This window comes from Canis lupus, chromosome 16 (assembly GCF_048164855.1).
Source record: "Canis lupus baileyi chromosome 16, mCanLup2.hap1, whole genome shotgun sequence".
NCBI lineage: Eukaryota > Metazoa > Chordata > Mammalia > Carnivora > Canidae > Canis > Canis lupus.
The window spans coordinates 37,204,749-37,226,084 of record NC_132853.1 but is presented as its reverse complement, the minus strand read 5'-3'; the positions used below and the strand labels follow the sequence as shown (position 1 = coordinate 37,226,084).

At 36.7% G+C, this 21,336-nt stretch overlaps 1 protein-coding gene and 1 pseudogene across 3 annotated transcripts in view; both read left to right on the top strand.

Moving 5' to 3' along the window:
• Positions 1-21,336, top strand: part of NPEPPS (aminopeptidase puromycin sensitive) — a 106,060-nt gene that overhangs the window by 47,039 nt on the left and 37,685 nt on the right. For all 3 annotated transcript variants that reach the window (XM_072780307.1, XM_072780306.1, XM_072780308.1), the window contains exon 3: positions 12,302-12,379. In XM_072780307.1, the coding sequence (XP_072636408.1) occupies positions 12,302-12,379 (78 nt within the window). The remainder of the gene's footprint in view (positions 1-12,301; positions 12,380-21,336) is intronic.
• On the top strand, positions 1,981-3,837 carry LOC140605618 (ubiquitin-conjugating enzyme E2 variant 1 pseudogene; annotated as a pseudogene).

Here is a 21,336-nt window from a genome sequence, read left to right as displayed (position 1 = left end):
TTGGCGCCTGCCTTTGGCCCAGGGCGCAATCCTGGAGACCCGGGATCGAATCCCACATCAGGCTCCCGGTGCATGGAGCCTGCTTCTCCCTCTGCCTGTGTCTCTGCCTCTCTCTCTCTCTCTCTCTCTCTCTGTGACTATCATAAAAAAAAAAAAAAAAAAAAAATTAAAAAAAAAAAAAAAAAAAAAGGAGAAGTAAAACCACTGTAAGAGGGCAGCCCGGGTGGCTCAGCGGTTTAGCACCGCCTTCAGCCCAGGGCCTGATCCTGGAGTCCCGTGTTGGGCTCCCTGCATGGAGCCTGCTTCTCCCTCTGCCTGTGTCTGTGTCTCTCATGAATGAATGAGTGGAGTCTTTAAAAAAATAAATAAATAAAAATAAAAAATAAATAAAATAAAACCACTATAAGAAATGTTTTGAAGTTAAGATAGATGGTACTCACTTTATTTATTTATTTATTTATTTATTTATTTATTTATTTATGACTCACTTGTTTTTAGTATGACTTTCTTTTTTTTTTTAATATTTTTTAACCTTTATTGTGAAAAACACCGTGTACCTCAAAAAGTGCTGATAGCAATTGTACAGTTTAGTGTTATAATACTGTAGTGTTATAATACTGAAGACCTCATACCATGCCCCTTCTCATTTCATCCCATCTTTCCCTTTTAGGTAATGATTTTTTTTATTATTATTTATTTATTTATTTATTTTAAAGATTTATTTATTTATTCATAGAGATGCAGAGAGAGAGAGAGAGAGAGAGAGAGAGAGAGGCAGAGACACGGGCAGAGGGAGAAGCAGGCCCCATGCAGAGAGCCTGACTTGGGACTCCATCCAGGGTCTCCAGGATCATGCCCTGGGCTGCAGGCGGTGCTAAACCGCTGCGCCACCAGGGCTGCCTTGATTTTTTTTTATTTTATGTTATAGTGTAACAATGTAAGTGCACATTCATGAGTAATATAGCTTAATTTGTGTTTTGTTTTTTTGTAGGTTATATAAATGGAATTGCACAATAAAATGCTGTTTGGCTTCTTTTCCTCAGTACTGTTTTTAGATTCACCCATGTTATTTTGTGTAGCTGGAGTTTATTCTTTTTTTGTTACTACCCTGTATTCCATTATAGAAATATGCCAAAATGTATTTATCCAATCTCCCATTGGTGGACATTGATGGACTTCTGAATTGTTTCAGTTTGGTGTTATTTGTTTCTGTTTTGGGCTGTTGGGAACAGTGCTGCTACATACTTTTTTAATGTTCAGCTGGGTACATATAAGCATACTTTTCCATGAAGTATATGCCTAGGTGTATTGTGTTTTAGGGTACATAAGTATTTCAGGGCATAGCAGTTACACTACTGCCAAGCAATTCCAGCTGCTCAACATTCTAATTAAGACTTGGTGTTTTAGACTTCTTGCTGTTAGCTAATCTGATAGGTACGTACTGGTATCTGATTGAGGCTTTAATTTTCACTACCTGATTTTAATGAGGTTGGTTACCTTTTTATATGTATATTGCACGTGCACATTTCCTCTATTGTATCAGAATTTTTTGCTTATTTTTGTTTTGGGTCCTATGTCATTTTCCTATGATTTAAAGGAATTCCTTTTATGTTCTCATTTACAAGTTCTTTGCCACTTGTGTATTACGGATGTCTTCTGCATCTTCTCTTCCTTAATGCTACCTCTTAATGTACAAAAGTTCTTATTTCTCATGAAGTCTAATTTATCATTTTTTCTTCATGTTTATTGTTTTTTTTGTCTTAAAACTTTCTATTCCAACATCATGAAGATATCATCTATATTATCTTTGAAAAGCTTTGTTTTGACTTTTATAATCTACTTCTGAGGTATGGTGTGAATCCAGGTCCAGCTTGGTTTTTATCCCCTAAAGGAAATTCTGCTGTCCCAGTACCACTTATTAGAACATTATCCCTTCCCCACTGTTCTGTCATTCTCTAATTGGTAGTTCATGTAATAGTAATGATACTTCTAGTATCTGTTGATGAAGATTTTAGTGAACTTTCTATGAGGTTAGTATTACATTAAAATAGATTTGATTTTTTAATTAAGTCTTTAATTCCAACATACTTAACATACAGTGTTCTATTAGTTTCAGGTATACAATATAGTGATTCAGCAGTTCTATATATTACTCAGTGTTTATCATGAGAAGTGTACCCTTTAATCCCCATCACCCCTCACTTCCCTTCTGGTAACCATCACTTTGTTCTCTTGTTCTCTGTAGTTAAGAGTCAGTTTCTTGGTTTCTCTCTCTTTTTTTTCCCCTTGCTCACTTGTTTTGTTTCCTAAATTCCACATATGAGTGAAATTTGGTATTTGTCTTTCTCTTATTTCTCTAGCATCATCCGTGTCATTGCAAATGGCAAGATTTCATTATTTTCTTATGGCTGGATAATACCTTCTTTAGCCATTTATCATCAATGGACACTTGGGCTGCTTCCATAATTTGGCTATTTAATAATGCTCCAACAAACATAGAAGTGTATGTATCCCTTTAAGTTCGTGTTTTTGTTTTTGTTGGGTAAATACCCAGTAATGTGATTACTAGATCATTTGGTAATTCTATTTTTAACTTTTTGAGGAACCTCCATACTGTCTTCAGTAGTAGCTGTACTACTTTGCATTCCCACCAACAGTACACAAGGGTTCCCTTTTCTCTACACCCTCAACAACACTTGTTTCTTTTGTTTTTGATTTTAGCTATTCTGACCAGTATGGGGTAACATCTCATTGTACTTTTGATTTGCATTTCCTCATTTTGATGAGGGATGTTAAACATCTTTTCATGTTATCTGTTGGCCATCTGTATGTCTTCTTTGGAGAAATGTCTATTCATGTCTTCTACCCATTATTGAATTAGATTATTTGTTTTTTGGGTGTTGAGCTAAAATAGACTTGATTTTTTTGACTACTAATATTTAAAATGAAGAAAAATATGAGATACTTCAGTATGTAAATAATGTTTTATGCTCACATTGTGAATGCAAAAGATCAGAGAATCAGTGAGACCTACAGGAGGCCTGTGGTTCACAGGAAGGGAAATACTGTTTTATTTATTCTTTATTTTTTATATTGCTATATGTAGCATAGTATTGATTGAATAAAAGTTTAAATTGAGATATAGGATTGTTAGCATATACAAGTATATCAAATTTTCATTTAGGAAAAACTGAGCTAGATTTTATTAAGGAAAGCAGGAGTTACCTTATAATTACCGATTGTGTTGTTTTTTGTTTGTTTTACCAATTGTGTTATTCATTGATAATACAGATTGGCTTTAATAATAACAGAAGTTCTTTCTTGGAGGTGTGTACTTATTAAAGAACCGGTATTAGCTACATAAGATGGCAGCCACCATGGGCTCAGACAATTTATGAAAACTGAATATACAGCCTTAAAATAAAATGTAGATATAAATACCCAGAAGCACCCCCATTTGTAAAATTTGTAACAAAAATTAATATGAATGGAGTGGTGGACCTAAGAGCCATATTAGTGCTAGCAAAATATCAGCATTCACATAGCACCAGAGTTGTCTGTAAGAGCTTCGGCGCCTGATGATGTCTAAAGAAAACATGAAACTCCCTCGGCCACTGGAAGAACAGTGTTATAGCAATAGATCAGAAAGAAAAACTGCGGCCTTAAAATTCAGTTTAAGCAGTCTTCATTTTCACAATAGCAAATTTTCTAGATACATCTTGTAGACGTCAGAGTATTGAAAAGAACGCTCCTATTCAAAGGCAATTTATGTTAAGATACTGTAAATGATACTATTTTTTTTCCATTAGAAATATGTAAGTTGGGATCCCTGGGTGGCGCAACGGTTTGGCGCCTGCCTTTGACCCGGGGCGCGATCCTGGAGAACCGGGATCGAATCCCACGTCGGGCTCCCGGTGCATGGAGCCTGCTTCTCCCTCTGCCTGTGTCTCTGCCTCTCTCTCTCTCTCTCTCTCTCTCTCTGTGTGACTATCATAAATAAGTAAATAATAAAAAATGTTTAAAAAAAATAGAAATATGTAAGTTGTGCTATAACAATAACAAAAAAAAAAGTATTGTATTCTTCTTGAGGCCTGTCATGGCAGAAGGGAAGAACCACAATTAACATACTAAGTGACAAACTGCAAAAGGTCAGCAGAGAGGGGTATAATTACAGTAAGTAAGGCAGATGCCTGAAGGGGCAACGGAAGCTGAAACATTTGGTGCCTGTGGACCCTGGCATTCTTTGTGGAAGGGAGTGGGAGTAATTTAAAAGAAATATACTGGATCGGGAACCCTGGGTGGCACAGCGGTTTAGCGCCTGCCTTTGGCCCGGGGCGCGATCCTGGAGACCTGGGATCGAATCCCACATCGGGCTCCCGGTTCATGGAGCCTGCTTCTCCCTCTGCCTATGTCTCTACCTCTCTCTCTCTCTCTCTCTGTGACTATCATGAATAAGTAAAATTAAAAAAAATATACTGGATCAAATAGTATGGTTACATAAATGTTGAATAGAAAACAAACTATAGTCTGGAAGAACGCCTGTGAGAGAGGTTCTGAAATTTTGTGGGGCCTAAATGATTGAATGATTATGAGTGCTCGCCTTCTTTTTGTTATAGTTAGAACATTTTGCACATCAAGGACCGTTACCCTTCTGGAAAGAGTGGCCAATTTTACAAATAAGATGAGCCACCTCACCTTCTGTGTTCTTTAAGGAAGAGTATTTTTTTTTAATTATGGCTAGTCCAAATCCTAGAGACCTACACAAGTGTGCCTCCTTGTCAATAAACCACACATGGAAAACTCAGAATTGGAATACATACTCATTTGATTTATTTGATAAATAGGTTTGCTGTAACAATTTGACCAGGATTTCAAAAGGAGTATCTTTATTTATTTTTTTAAAGATTTTATTTATTCATGAGAGACACACAGAGAGACAGAAACAGAGACAGAGGGGGAGGGAGAAGCAGACTCCCTACAAGGAGCTGGATTGGGACTCGATCCTAGACCTCGGGATCATACCTGAACCAAAGGCAGATGCTCAACCGCTGAGCCACTCAGACATCCCTCAAAGTAAGTTATCTTTAGGGACGCCTTGGTGGCTCAGCGAAGCTTGTCTGCCTTTGGCTCGGGGTGTGATCCTGGGGTACCAGGATGGAGTCTCGCATCAGGTTTCCTGCATGGAGCCTGCTTCTCCCTCTGCCTATGTCTCTCTTTCTGTGTCTCTCATGAATACATAAATATAATCTTTAAAAAAAGTAATCTTTAAAAAGATTTTTTTAACATTTAAAATATTTTCCTAGGGACGTCTGGGTGGCTCAGTGGTTGAACACCTGCCCCTGGCTCAGGGCGTGATCTGCTGTCTCAGGATCAAGTCCCACATCGGGCTCCCTGCCTGGAACTTGCTTCTCCCTCTGCCTACATCTCTGCCTTTCTCTCTCTGTGTCTTTCATGAATAAATAAAATCTTAAAAAATAAAATAAAATATTTTTCCTAGTGAATATTTACAGAATGTCAAATTCAGAGGGTATACAGTAAGTGTATACAGTACAAATTAAGCGTCCTTTCTTTCCTCCGTAAAGGAGATAAAGTTACCAGTTCTATAAGTCTCCTTACTCAGATGTTCTCTGTGTTCACAGGCATATATATATATTTACGCACGTACATGTGTATGGGTGTATGTGTGTGTGCTCACAAATGATAGCAAACTGTATACATAAGACATAGTTTTGTTTTTTTTTTACTTAGAGTTGAAATTTTACTTTTTTAAAATAAGACATTTAAAAACTCAATTTATAGATCTATCTAGTTATGAAATCTGTAGGTCTGTATTGTCTTGAATAAATTTTTATTGTCAAAGTGAATGTTTCTAGTAGTTTTGAGTATAAGATTTTTCTTGTCACAAATTTATATATACTTTGGTTACATTCAAGTTTTGCTTCTATTTGGTATACTACTAACATAAACATACACGCAAGCATGTGCACATGCTTATACCCAAATGTGTGTATTTATATCCATAAATTTGAAAATAGTAATTATACTTAAAAGAATTTTTTTTTCTGAAATGTAGCACTCCCTAAGTGATTTCAGCATGAGCCTTATGTATACATATATAATGGATTAGTTGCAGTTAGATTAATAAAGGATTGTATTAGATATATTATCTAGAAAGGAGTATTTATTTTTGTAATAATTATGACCAGACACTGTGCTAAGCATTTTACATAGACAATGTTGTATAATCTTCAAATGACTAAGAAATAGGTAATGATTTTATATGTGTGAAGAGAGAGGCTCAGATTGTTGAATAGCCATATATTCTCTCCTATTCTCCCACTTAAAAAATGCTTTTAGGGCAGCCCTGCTGGCGCAGTGGTTTAGCACCGCCTGCAGCCCAGGGCCTGATCCTGGAGACCCCGGATCGAGTCCCATGTCAGGCTCTCTGTATGGTGCCTGCTTCTGCCTCTGCCTGTGTCTCTGCTTCTCTCTCTCTCTCCTCTCTGTGTTTCTCATGAATAAATAAAATCTTTTTTAAAAATGCTTTTAAAACATAAATAAAAATTAAAATATTTTAAAAAGATTTATTTATTTATTTTACAGAGAGAAAGAGTGTGTGTGAATAGGGGGAGGGGCAGGAGAGAGGAAAAGAGAATCCTCAAGCAGACTCCCCGATGAACACAGAGCCTGACGTGGGGCTCAATCCCAGGACCATGAGATCATGACCACTCATATGTCATATGACACCCCCAAAATAAAAATAAAAATAAAAATAAAAATAAAAATATTTTTCAGGTTTTTAATTTTTTTTTATTTTTTTATTTTTTTATTTTTTTATTTATTTACTTATGATAGTCACAGAGAGAGAGAGGCAGAGACACAGGCAGAGGGAGAAGCAGGCTCCATGCATCGGGAGCCTGATATGGGATTCGATCCCGGGTCTCCAGGATCGCGCCCTGGGCCAAAGGCAGGCGCCAAACCGCTGCGCCACCCAGGGATCCCTTTTCAGGTTTTTGATCAGAGTGCCTGGCTGGCTCAGTTGGGAGAGCATGTGACTCTTGATCTTGGGCTTGTGGGTTTGAGCCCTACATCAGATGTAGACATTATTTAAAAAAAAAAAAAAAATAGTGTTTTGATCAAGGTTAAGTTTGATCAAGTTTAATTGTAACATTTATAAATGATATAGTAAAATGTCTACTTATAATGCTTAATATACATATATGCATTCTAAATGAGGTTATGTGAAACATTTAAGAGCCAGAAACCATTGTAGCGTTGGAGGTAGAGGACAAAACCAAGAATCAACATTCCTGATACATATATTTGATTTGGAAAGATAACAATAATAAACATGTAAAGTTGTGATAAGTGCTCAGAAATCACAATAGGATGTGGAGTGAGGATTGTTCTTTAAGGTAATGAAACAGATCTCTAAAGTAGTGATTGACCTAAAATATGTAAATACATGGGAAAAGTACCTTCTAAGCCATTGTAGAACCCCTGAGGTTGGAGAATACTTGCAGACTTTGAGGAACAACAAAGGCACTGTCAGCAAAATATGTAGTTATTCTGTATCCTCGATAACATTTTTGTTTTCAGTCTTTTTAGATTATCCATTCTTGTGGGTGCGTGATAGTATGTCATTGTGCTTTTAATTTGCATTTCCCTGATGACAAATGATGTTGGGCATTTTTTGTTTGATTTTTGGCCACTGATCTATTTTCCTTTGTGAAACTGTTTGAGTCTTCTGCCCATGTTTTAATAGAATTGTCTTTTTATCATAGTGTTGTAGAAGTTTTTAGGTATATTCTCTGTAAGATATTTTCTCTTGGTCTGTGGATTGCCTATTAATTTTCTTAATGTCTTTTGTTAATCACAAGTTTTAGATATTAATGAATTCTGATCAATTTTTTTCTTTTATACTTAGTATTTTTTTGGTCCTAAGAAATATTTACCAACCTCAAGCAGACCTAGCTTTTCATTCTGAATATTTTGGGACTCTCTTAGAGGTTTGATCTCAAAGATTACCCTGGCTGCCATGTGAAGATAGACTATAAAGCAGCAAGAGCAGAAACAGACCAGTTAAGAGGCTACTATAATGGTATGGGAGAGAAATAATGGTGCATTGGACTGGGGTTGTAGTGATGGAGGGATTGAAAAATCTGGGATTAAAGATAGAGGCTACTGAATTTGTTCATTTGGAATGTATTATGAGAGATAGTCATGGAGGGAAGCAGGATGATTTCCATATTTCTGGTTTGAGCCACTGGATAAATAGTGGTGCCATTTACAGAATATCCAAAGCTGCAGTTGACCAAGGTTATTTCAAAGCCTAATACATTTGTCAAGTAGCATGTTATTCAATACAAAGTAATTGGAAAAGTTTTGTTTTTTTTTTTTAAGAAATTCAAATATATGATTATGGGGTGCCTGGGTGAGCTCAGTCAGTTAAGTGTCTATAACTCTTGGTTTCAGCTCAGGTCATGATCTCCTGGTCATGGAATCAAGCCCCCAAGTTGGGTGCTGTGCTCCCTGCAGAATCTTGCTTGATCCTCTTTTTCCCTCTCTGCCCCCCTCCCTGGTCAGGTGTGCATGCGCAGACTCTCAAATAAAATATTTTTAAAAATCATATAGATGACAGCCCTCTTTTCTAAAAAAATCATATAGATGACAGCCCTCTTTTCTGGAGAGAATTTTATTTATTTATTTATTTAAAATATTTTATGGGGCAGCCCAGGTGGCTCAGCAGTTTAGTACCACCTTCAGTCCAAGGCCTGATCCTGGAGACCCCGATCGAGTCCCGTGTCAGGCTCTCTGCATGGAGCCTGCTTCTCCCTCTGCCTATGTCTCTGCCTCTCTCTCTGTCTTTCTCTCTCTCCCTCCCTCTCTCTGTCTTGTCTCTCTCTCCCTCATGAATAAATAAAATCTTAAAAAAAAATAAAATAAAATATTTTATGTATTTATTCATGAGAGACACAGGGGCAGAGACATAGGCAGAGGGAGAAGGCCCCCGATGTGGGACTCCATCCCAGGACCCCAGGATCACACCCCGATCTGAAGGCAGATACTCAACCACTGAGCCATCTGGGTGCCCCTCTAGAAGAGAATTTTAGAAGAAATTTTATTCTTTTTTGTACATGTAGTCTAATTGATATGCATATTTGAAAGCATGTGCTAGAATGGAATCTAGCAATATAATACTTGACTGTTTCTTTTTTTTCATGATAAATTTCATTTACTGTAATTTTTTTTAAAGATTTTATTTATTTATTCATGAGAAACACAGAGAGAGGCAGAGATGTAGGCAGAAGGAGAAGCAGGCTCCCTGCGAGGAACCTGATGCAGGACTCGAACCTGGGACTCTTAGGATCACACCCTGGGCCGAAGACAGGCACTCAACTGCTGAGCCACCCACGCGTCCCTTCATTGCCAATTTGAAGCCTTTTTTGTGCATTTATAAAAACAAGTTAGTTTTAATAATCCTTTTTGGAGATGGTTGTGGATCATAGACCATAAGGCTGTTTTATATCTTTGTCAGGAAGGTACATTCTTGAGCATTAAGGTGATTCTTGACTGCCCTATAGTTTAAGTATGATTCTATATGTGGGAATCAGAGAAAATCTCAAGCTTTTACAGGCAAAAGTCATTGTTTCAGTAGTGATTTCATCATTATTGTATATATGCCAAGTTCTGAGTTTCTTTTCAAATTTATAGGAGCTAATTTATGATGGTAGAAAAGATTTTGGCAATGGGAACTGAATTCTAGTCCAGCTATATGAATGTAGGCAAATCATTAACTTTATATATCTCATTTTCTTCATCTGTAAATGAGGAATAATTGATTAAAGTTCTTTTAAAATCTGAGGGGCATCTGGGTGGCTCAATTGGTTAAGTGTCTGCCTTAGGCTCAGGTCATGATCTCAGGGTCCTGGGATCAAACCTTACATCAGGCTCCCTTCTTAGCTGAGAAATCTGCTTGTCCCTCGCCTTCTGCCTTGCTCGTGCTCTCTTTCTCTCTCTCAGTCTCTCTCTTTCTCTCAAATAAATAAAATCTTTTAAAAATTCTTTTAAAATCTGAAATTATAGTTTTTTATTGGTTTTGTAAAGATTTAGCCCTATAAATACATGTTTGAACCATAATGGTATTAGAAACCTTGAAAATTTAATATTAGGGTGATTCATAAAAAGAAATTGATTGTGGGCATCTTGCCTAGCTCATAGGATGTTATTAAATCTGAATCACTGTTATGCATATCAAATTTAAGCCCATGACTAATAAAGCTACCTTTTTCTCTTTTAATAACAGTTTCATTGAGATACAATTCACATACCATACAATTCATTCACTTAAAGTGTACAATTCAGGGGCACCTGGGTGGCCCAATCAGTTAAGCATCTGCCTTCAGCTCAGGTCATGATCTCAGGATCCTGGGATCAAGCCTCAAGTTGGGTTCCCTACTCAGTGGGGAGTCTGCTTCCCCTCTGCCCCCCCCCCCCACTCATGCTGTTTCTCAAATAAATAAATAAAATCATTTTTTTAAAGAGTGTAGAACTCAGGGCACATGAGTGGCTCCGTTGGTTAGCATCTGACTCTTGGTTTCAGCTCAGGTCATGATCTCAGGGTTATGAGATCAAGTCCTGAGATGGGGTCCATGCTTAGCTTTTTGGCTACTATGAATAATGCTTCTATGAACATTTGTGTATAAGTTTCTGTGTGGATATACATTTTTATTTCTCTTGGATATACTTATATCTCCTAGATATCTATATCTATATATCTATATCTATATCTATATCTATCTATCTATATATATGTATATAGGAGAGGGATTTCTGGGTCTTATGGTAAGTCTAATAATCATATGAGGAACTTCCGGGCTGTTTTCCTAAGTGGCTGCACCATTTTACATTCCTATTAGCCTCTGCGTTCCTACCAGCCAACCATGTATGAGGGTTCCAATTTCTTTACATCCTTCCTTATACTTAGTATTATCTAGCTTTTTGATTATAGTCATCCTAGTGGGTATGAGGTGGTGTTTCATTGTGGTTTGATTTGTGTTTCCCTGATGGTTAAGGATGTTGAACATCTGTTTGTGTGCTTATTACGGCTGCCTCTTTGACTGACTTCTGGGATGTGAATGTGATGTGGTTGGAAGTCGATCTGCCTTAGCTCTTTCCCTAAAGTGTCAACTGAGCATTCTGAAGTATCAAATAAGCAATGTCTTCTCACTCTTGCTAGAGAGCAAATCAAAGCCATAATTTATTTAATCCATACATCTGTTTTTTTAAAAATTTTTTTATATATATTTATGATAGTCACAGAGAGAGAGAGAGAGGCAGAGACACAGGCAGAGGGAGAAGCAGGCTCCATGCCCCGGGAGCCCGACGTGGGATTCGATCCTGTGTCTCCAGGATCGCGCCCTGGGCCAAAGGCAGGCTCTAAACTGCTGCGCCACCCAGGGATCCCAATAATGATCAATTTTATTGGAATTAAATATGACCCATATTTTAGTTGGAATTGTTACCTGTCTTTGGCTGGGGGGGCAGAACTTTCATTGATATGTCTTTAACACTGAAGTCTTGGCAGTTTTCTCTTTCAAATATTCACGAGTAAAACTGCTACAAAGAAAGTAACATCTTAGTTGCACAAAGGTGGGAATGAAGCATGTTGGGAATCTGGCAGAAAACCTTTTCATATTTATAGTAGCCCTGTTTCCCTTGTATCATAAAAATTTTCTGGGGAAAAAAAGTTTTATGAATTAATACAGGTTGTATAATTGTGTTTCAGGAGCATATTTAACCTAGGCTGTGGAATAAAATAGGTTAGTTTGAAATGACACTTTTGTTAATAGGAACATAATTTTTAAAATTAAGAATATTTAATTTTAGGGGCAGCAAGCTGGCTCGGTTGGTAGAGTGTATGACTCTTGATCTCAGGGTCATGAGCTCAAGCCCCACGTTGGGCTTGGAGCCTAATTTATTTTTTTTTAATATTTTATTTATTTATATGGCAGTGAGCTAGAGAGTACAAGTGGGGACAGTGGGAGAGGAAGAAGCAGATTCCCCACTGAACAGAGAGACCCCCGACACAGGACTCAATCCCAGGACCCTGGGATCACAACCTGAGCCGAAGGAGGATGCTTAACTGACCAAGCCACCCAGGGGCCCTTGGAGCCTACTTTAAAAAAAAGAATTTAGTTTTAATAGAGATTTGGGTCTTAAAAATGTTAATTGCTGCAGTCTGGATTTTGTCTTAGTCCAGTCAGATTTGTGAAGTAATGTTTTTTAATTTCCATTCCAGAAATACATGCTACAGGATTTAACTACCAGAATGAAGATGAAAAAGTCACTTTGTCTTTTCCTAGTACTCTCCAAACAGGTAAGTCATGGCTTTTGTAAAATTCCATGATGAATAGTGACATCTTATTTCTTCCAGAGAAATTTGTCATATGCCAGTTTCTTTTTCTCGTTTTAAGCAGATTAAGTATTAAGACAAAGCTTTTTGAAAGAGGTTCATTGCAGCTTTTGGGGCACCAGGAAAAAAGAAGACCAAAACTAATAATCATTCTACCCTGGAACATAATACATAGTTTTTTACTTTTTCAGTCTCAGCTTTTTAAAAATACAGTGACCCAGTAACTCCATCTTCCAGTTATTGAGTCCACATCTCTGAGATGAATGTCCCACAGATGATTTTGATGTATAAAAATTTATGCTAGTGAGGACATGGAAGGAAAGATTTGTTGATATGATACTATTATTAGGTAGGAGCACCTGGGTGGCTCAGTTGGTTAAGTGTCCAACTCTTGATCTCAGCTCAGGTCTTGATCTCAGGTAAGTTTTCAAAGCCAGTGCTGACTCCACGCTGGGTGTGGAGCCTACTTAATAAAATAATAATAATAATATAATAATACAGATACTATTATTAGATATAAAAACACAAAGAAAAAAGACTTTCTGAGCTTAATGTAGTGTAAGAAATTATATACAAATCAATTAGTAAAGCACTAAGACTTTTATTAGTGATCAATTGAAAAGCAACAGGTGGAGTGCATTTGTCATGATGAGCACCAGGTAATGTATGGAAAGTGTTGAATCTCTATATTGTACACCTGAAACTAATAACACTTTGCATTAACTAACTGGAATTAAGAATTTTAAAAAAACAGCAACAGATAATTTGTATGAAAGAAAACGCAAATGAAGGAAACATGTGAAAAGATACTTGGCTTCCTAGTAATGAGAAATATGAAAACAGCACTTACTGGGCAGCCCCAGTGGCGCAGTGGTTTAGTGCCACCTGCAGCCCAGGGCGTGATCCTGGAGACCCTGGATTGAGTCCCATGTCAGGCCCTCTGCATAGTGCCTGCTTCTCTCTCTGCCTGTGTCTCTGCCTCTCTCTCTCTTTCTCTCTCTCTCTCTCTGTGTGTCTCAATAAATAAATAAAGTCTTAAAAAAAATTGAAAACAGCAATTACTAATATACCAGTTTTTGCCTGTTCTGTAAGCTAAAGTTAAAAAATGATTCTTAATGATGTGACTACCTTGATATTATTGGTGGGAATGTAAATCTATGCAATGTATTTGGAAGGCAATCTGGCAATATGTATCAAAAGCCTAAACATGTCCATGTCTTTTGACCCAGTAATTCTGGAGATAGGAATATGTCCTAAGGAAAAATCATAAATGCAGGAAATACTTTATGCCTGGAAATGTCTATTGAGACATTACTTAAGGTAGTAAAAAATTAGAGTGAATGTATTTGTCCAACACTAAGGGAGTAATTAAGCTAATTATGATATCAGTATGGTGGAAATATATATATAGTAATTAAAAGTGAGCTTTATGAGTTCTTAACACTGTGAAGTATTTATTATAATGTAAACTTGAAAAGCAGAATACAAAATTATATATACAGGGTGATGAATCATACCTCTAAAATGATATGAATAATATATGTCTGGTTGTTGACATAATTGATTATTTTTGTTATTTATATCTTTTTTTAGTTTTCATAATTTTTATACTGATAATATATTGCCTTAATATAGTAGTATTTTTAGAAAAAATTTTGATTGGAGTTTAATCTTTTATTTCAGTGCTCTTTTGCCTTTTTCTGACTAGGATTTCTTATATGAAATTATTATAAAAATAAATGTTTTGCTATGAGTATGTATTAAAAGATACCAAAGAATAGATCATAAAAATTAAGATTTCTCTACTCCTGCCACTTCCATTGTCTTGTGAATCCTTCCAGAAATATTCTATGTATATAATAAATATATGTGTGCATTTTAATCCACAAATGGGATCACATATCTCAGTGGCTTACAACAAATATTTCTTGCTTACACCTGGCACTGAGGACTGCTGCAGGCATACCTTTGCCTAAGAACTCTGCTCAGCAGGATCCCTGGGTGGCGCAGCGGTTTGGCGCCTGCCTTTGGCCCAGGGCGCGATCCTGGAGACCCGAGATCGAATCCCACGTCGGGCTCCCAGTGCATGGAGCCTGCTTCTCCCTCTGCCTGTGTCTCTGCCTCTCTCTCTCTGTGTGTGACTATCATAAATAAATAAAAAAATTAAAAAAAAAAAAAAGAACTCTGCTCAGCTCACAACTCTTCTCATTCCAGGACCTGTAGTGAGCAGCTACTATCTACAGCATACTGTTCTCTCACATAGCAGAGGACAGAAGCTCAGGGATGGGTTCAGAGACAACCACAAAGATACATTTAAGGCTTCTGCATGGATGGTGGTATACTTGATATCCATTCACATTTCACTGGCCAAAGCAAATTGTATGGCCAAACCAAAGTCACTAGGGTAACAATTACCAGATATTACCAGATATTTGATTAAACTTCTACTGTGAAAGATAGAGTAAAAAGCCAAACAGTAATAAAGATATAGGAACTTGTTAGAAGTAAAGACAAATGGAAAGAAAGTGTCAAAAAATAAAAACCCACAAAACAAATTAATATCCTTAAAGATATTGTCAATATCACATTCATTAAACAAGAACAGGACAGCGGAGCCTGGGTGATTCAGTCAGTTAAGCATCTGACTCTTGACTTCAGCTTGAGTCATGATTTCAGGGTCGAGATATAGAGCCCGGTATTGGGCTCTGCGCTCAGCACAAGTCTACTTGGGATTCTTTCTCTACCTCTGCACACCCTCCCCACCCCCCACCCCCAGCCCACCCCCGGCCCAGCTTGTGTGAGCACACTCTCTCTCTCTCTCCTTCTAAGACAGACAGACAAACAGGCTCTCAAAGAGTTTCTTCCCAAGGTCAGGAAGTTGGGAGGAAGGAGGGAAGACTAGCAGATTACCTTCAAAGTTGTGGGATCAGAATAGACTGTGGGGTTAGAGGTAGGCAAAATGGGTGAAAAGAAGTGGGAGAAACAGGCTTCCGGTTATGGAATGAGTAAATCGGGGATAGAGGTACAGCATAAGGAACATAGTCCATGGTATTATTATAGCTATGGTAACAGGTGGTAGCTGCACTTATGGTGAGCATAACAAAGGGTATAGACTTGCCAAATCACTATGTTGTACACCTGAAACTAATGTAACACTGTGGGGCAGCCTGGGTGGCTCAGCGGTTTAGCGCAGCCTTCAGCCCAGGGCATGATCCTGGAGACCTAGGATCGAGTCCCACGTCAGGCTCCCTGCGTGGAGCCTGCTTCTCCCTCTGCCTGTGTCTCTGCCTCTCTTTCTCTCTGTGTCTCTCATGAATAAATAAATTTTAAAACAATTTTTTAAAAATAATGTAACACTGTGTATCAACAATACTTGAATGAATAAAAAAAGGAACAACAGTAGACTAACCATCAGGAACAATGGAAATTAGACTCTAATGAAATCCATTCCTTTAAAATTATGAGTGTATATGATTTTTAACCTAGAATTAATTCTATGCTTAGCCAAATGATAAATTTAAAGAGGGTAAAAGAAAGATATCTTCATATTTGCAAGGTTACAGAAAATTTAATTCTTTGTAAAAGATGTAGGAGTGGGAGATATAGTTTGACTAAAACTTCACTTTCTGTAATAAGAAGAAAATGTGTAAAGTTGAAAAGTGAAGAAATAAGTATATAAGCAAAGTATTTAGAAATCACAGAGTTGCTGCTGGTGCGGTGTGAGGAGTAGGATAGCATTGGTCAGGGGCCTACAGCTTATATATAAACCTTTATACTACCTTGTGAGTTTTAAAATACGAACTATTACTTTAATAGAAATAAGATAAAATTTTTTAAAATTTAAAATCTGTATCATTACAGACTGTATTATGTGATAATGCTATGAGAAGATTAAAATCTGCAAAAGAGAAACAAAAAAAAATTCCTCCTCATATATTTGGGAAAATTATACCTCTGAAAATTAATGTCAAAGAAGATCTTTTATGGAAATTAGAAAATATTTAGAACTGGATAATTAAATTACTATATAACTTGTAGTATACAAGTAAAACAACTCAGAAGGCATATTTAGTTAAGTAGAAAGACTGAAAATTAATGAACTAAGTATTAAGATCAAAGTTAGATAAGAAAAATGGGTAACTTGAAAAAAGCAGAAGACAGAAACAAAAATTTAAGAGCAGAACTTAAATAAAAAATGGAGAGGAACAAAAAATATTTCAAAACAGATTTTTAAAATCATCCCAAAAGATACATAAACCGTGTGTGTGTGTGTGTGTGTGTGTGTGTAAAGGTAGTAGATCCAATTGTTCAGCATTAGAAAATATGACAGTATTATCAAGTAAAAAATTTCAAGATACTAGATTTATCACAAGAAGCTAGAATGTACTTGTTAGAATTCAGCATGTAAGAATTGACAGAAACTCCTAGAGGGTGCATGTATATTATATACATACATATACATGCATATGTAAATATGCATGTGTATGTATATGTGTATGCAGCATGTATCTATTGTATCACAAATACTAATTTATTTAATCCTTTTTGAAATAGTTTCTGTTATCTGCACTTTATAAATAAACTAAGGCACAAACATGGTTTAATTAAATAACTTGTCCAAGGTCAATAGCTAGTAAGTGACAGAGCCTGGATTTCAAACCCAAGCAGTTTAATTCACAAGTCTATACTTCTAACCACCACATTATGCTTTTTATATTTTTAATTGTATTGTAAACATATAATACATGGTTTAAAATTCAAATGATATATAGTGAAAATTTGTCATCTTAATCCTTCTCTCTGCTCTTCTCAGAAACAACCAGTTTCCTGTGTAACCTTTCAAAACTGTTCCATGGGGTTTTTTTTGGTTTTTTGTTTTTTGGTTTTTTTATTCATGAGAGAGAGAGAGACACAGGCAGAGGGAGAAGCAGGCTCCATGCAGGGAGCCTGACATGGGACTCGATCCCAGGCCTCCAGGATCACCCTGGGCTGAAGGCTGCACTAAACCGCTGAGCCACCTGGGCTGCCCTGTTCCATGGTTTTATTTTTATTTTTTTTAATTTTATTTATTTATGATAGTCGCAGGGGGGGCGGGGGCAGAGACATAGGCAGAGGGAGAAGCAGGCTCCATGCAGGGAGCCTGACGTGGGACTCGATCCCGGGTCTCCAGGATCGCGCCCTGGGCCAAAGGCAGGCACTAAGCCACTGCGCCACCCAGGGATCCCTGTTCCATAGTTTTATAAGCATTTCTACATATACTTTTTAAGAACACAGAAATTAGCATGCCATGCATTATATTCTGCACCCTTCTTTTCCCCTTACATGTGTTTATAAATAAAAGAGGTCAGGGCACCTGGGTGGCTCCGTTGGTTCAGCATTTGACTCATGGTTTCGGCACAGGTCATGATCTCAGGGTTGTGGGATCCAGCCCCGCGTCAGGCTCCATGCTCAGCAGGGAGTCTGCTTCTCTCTTTCCCTCCCCCGCTGCTTGTGCTCTCTCTTGTTCAGTCACTCTCTCTCTCAAATATTTTTAAAAAATAAGTCAGTTATCAGTATATAAGAGTTGCATCATCCTTGATGAGGACTGTTTACAGCAGATGTGGTAAATTGTGAAGTCATTTCTAATAAAAGCAGGAGCAAATCAGAGAAGGTTATGACCTTTTGTATACTATACTTGACAAAGTTTGGGGGGTTTTAAATGATTACAACAGTATAAATAAGTAACTGATATAATTATTGGAATTAAGAAATTATCTTATTTGAGTGGCACGTGAGTGGCTCAGGCATCTAACTCTTGATTTTAACTCGTGTCACGATCTTGGGGTTGTGAGATGGAGCCCCACTTGGACTCTATGTTCAGCGCAGAGTCTGCTTGTCCCTCTCCCTCTGCTCATGCTCGTGCACTCTCTCTCTCTCAAATAAATAAGTAAATAAAATTTTTTTAGGAACAGAAATTCTTATTTATGAGGCTACATTGATTATTAAACATCTGTAAATATGTTTGAAAATCATTGGCTTTCACATTTTCCCAAGATTCTCTGGAGCACAGTTACCCAGTCATTCTTTGCTTTAAAAATGATGTCCTTGGGGCAACTGAGTGGTTGAGCGTCTGTCTGGCTCAGGGCATGATCCCGAGGTCCTGGGATCAAGTCCTGCTTTGGGCTCCCCTGGGAAGCCTGCTTCTCCCTCTGCGTATGTCTCTGCCTTTCTCTCTGTGTCTCTCATGAATAAATGAATTTTTTTTTAATGACATCCTTATTTTTTTCAAGTTTTAATAGGTTGTCATTCTGTCTTCTGGTAATGGAATAAATATGGAGCATATATTTAAAGAACATTGGTAACCTTTGTGTTTAGCTTCCCCAGACTTTACAGTCATGCCAACTATTTGATAGCTAAGCAAAACATTTTCTTTTCTGAAGTTGGCACCATTCTAGAATAGTGGTTAAATTACCATGATCATTGTAAGCTGACAGAAACTTTAGAATCATTTGTTAAGGATCCTACAGAGTGGTGTTTATTTGGAGGAACACTAGGTGATACTGACATTTCAAAGACTGAAAAAACAGGATCACAGGACCTGGTGACACAAAGGTAGAGACCTTTATTCTCTTTATATACAGATTAATCTGTCTTTAATTTTTTTAGCATTTAGTATGCTCATTAAATTTTTATTGAAGTATTTCAAGATCTACTTCAGGTTTTACAACAATTATACTCTCCTAAGCTTTAAACAAATAAGGTTTTAGGCAGAAGTTGCAATTTTCTGGTTGTTTAATTTATAAAGAGCTTATTGTATGTTTTAAAAGGTTTACCATCCCAAGCAGATAAATATTGGGTATTGAAATAAAGTGTCTGATGGGAGGAGGCAATGTAAATTATGTAGGCAAACAGGTATAAAATTAGACAATCTGGCAATCAATTCTTCAGTATGGTGTAAATTTGATAAATTGACATTTATTTAACAAGTCTTTTTTCTCCTGTTTTTACCCTAAAATTCTATATTAATAGTAAATATTTCATAATTCATATCATATAACACTAGTTAAATTTATTAATGATTTTTTAAAACTTTAACATGTGTTTTGTTTGAATTTCAAGTAATAACCTTTTCCAATACTTTGTATTTTGTTTAGTATGCCACTTTTTGGAAGTGGTCACTATCAATATCTTATTATGTTTTGATGGCCTTGGAGATTTAAAACCGAGTAAAAGTGTAAGCAGCCTTTCTTATTTACTTACAAGTTTTAAATCATTTTATTCCAAATAGGAAAAGGCAAAAGTAGATTCCTCATGGAATATGAATTATATAAAAGATATCTTAACAGTTGACTTAGTGAAAACAGACTGGTTAGTTCCATTTGTGGAATTTTCAATATAAAATTCAATCAAACACTTTAAAGGTAGTGGGTTTCTATAATTAGATATTCCTTGTAAACTTTATTAATGTGAATATATCTTCTTTTTTTTAAGGATTAGTGAATTCCTAAAGAAAATAGGGAGAAATTTTATATTATAGCTAAATTCTTTAGTATCAATTCAGAAATCTTTCACATTCTTTTACCATATTATTTACTGTTCCAGTGATCTATCATTCTCTTTAAGAAAGTATTCATCGTCCCCCTCAGACAGACTAATTTTTTAAAAGTAAGAGTCACAAACATTTATTCAAGTGAGCTTCAATTTTTTTCTCCCAGCATGATTACATTAAGAATCTGGCACTTTTAGGTGCCTGACTGGCTCAGTCCATTAGAGCATGTGACTCTTGATCTTGGCGTTGAGTTCAGGTCCTACACTGGGCGCAGAGCTTACTTTAAAGAAAAAGAAATGGCACTTTCTTTAGTGATGATGACTTTGCTGCAAAGGTCTGAAATTTTCACTTGAAATTACTTTTCAGAATGAGTTTGAGGCACATATGAAAATCAGTTTAATTACTTAATTAACATACTTAGTAGACCACAATGTTTTATCTAGAAAGTTTGCAGTTTGTCATTCACTTACTCTGTAGGCTTGGACTGTTCAAGACTTTTGGACCTTTTCAAAAAAGTCAATTCAGTTTTGAAAGGTGAAGATTTTACTTTGAGAACATCCAAAAGGATATATCAGAGAGAGTCAAGAACATTTTGAACAGTGTCAGTGTCATTGCTTTATGGCATTCCAAAATGACAGTTTAAAATATTGGGACATAAAAGTTTTGGAATGATTGCCTACTTACTTTATAGTCATACTATGTCTTTAATTAGTTAAATTCTCATGATCTAGATCCTGGTTATAAATAGGCACTTTAAAAGGATCAGTTAAAAGTCAACATTTTTCTGGTTGTTTTTGGAGGGGGGGATTTAATTTGTAAAATTAGAATGGTATTATTATTTTGTCATGCATCTGAATTTAGTAGACAAATAGATATTATAATCTTTTTTCTGTGACGAAAGTAGGTATATATACTCATAAAACTCCTCTTTTGTCTAGTTTGGTTTTGCCCTTATACAACAATAGAATATATATTCAGGTTGCATTTTTATTTGCATTTAGTAATTATTGAATACATGTATTTCTTTAATATTATCATTTCAAATGATTGAGGTGACTAAGTTTTTTATTTCCCTTTGCCAGCAAAATCATTGATCTTCCCTGTATGGTTCCTTACAAAAGTATGGAATCAGTGTTCCATTTGTATTGAACAGATAAGGTTTTATCCTAATCATAGAGTAATTGGCATGAAGTCCTCTAAATGAACCAATTTGTATGGCATCATGGCAGAGAGCATGAATTCTGGATTAAACAGGCCTGAGGGATCCCTGGGTGGCGCAGCGGTTTGGCGCCTGCCTTTGGCCCAGGGCGCGATCCTGGAGACCCGGGATTGAATCCCACGTCGGGCTCCCGGTGCATGGAGCCTGCTTCTCCCTCTGCCTGTGTCTCTGCCT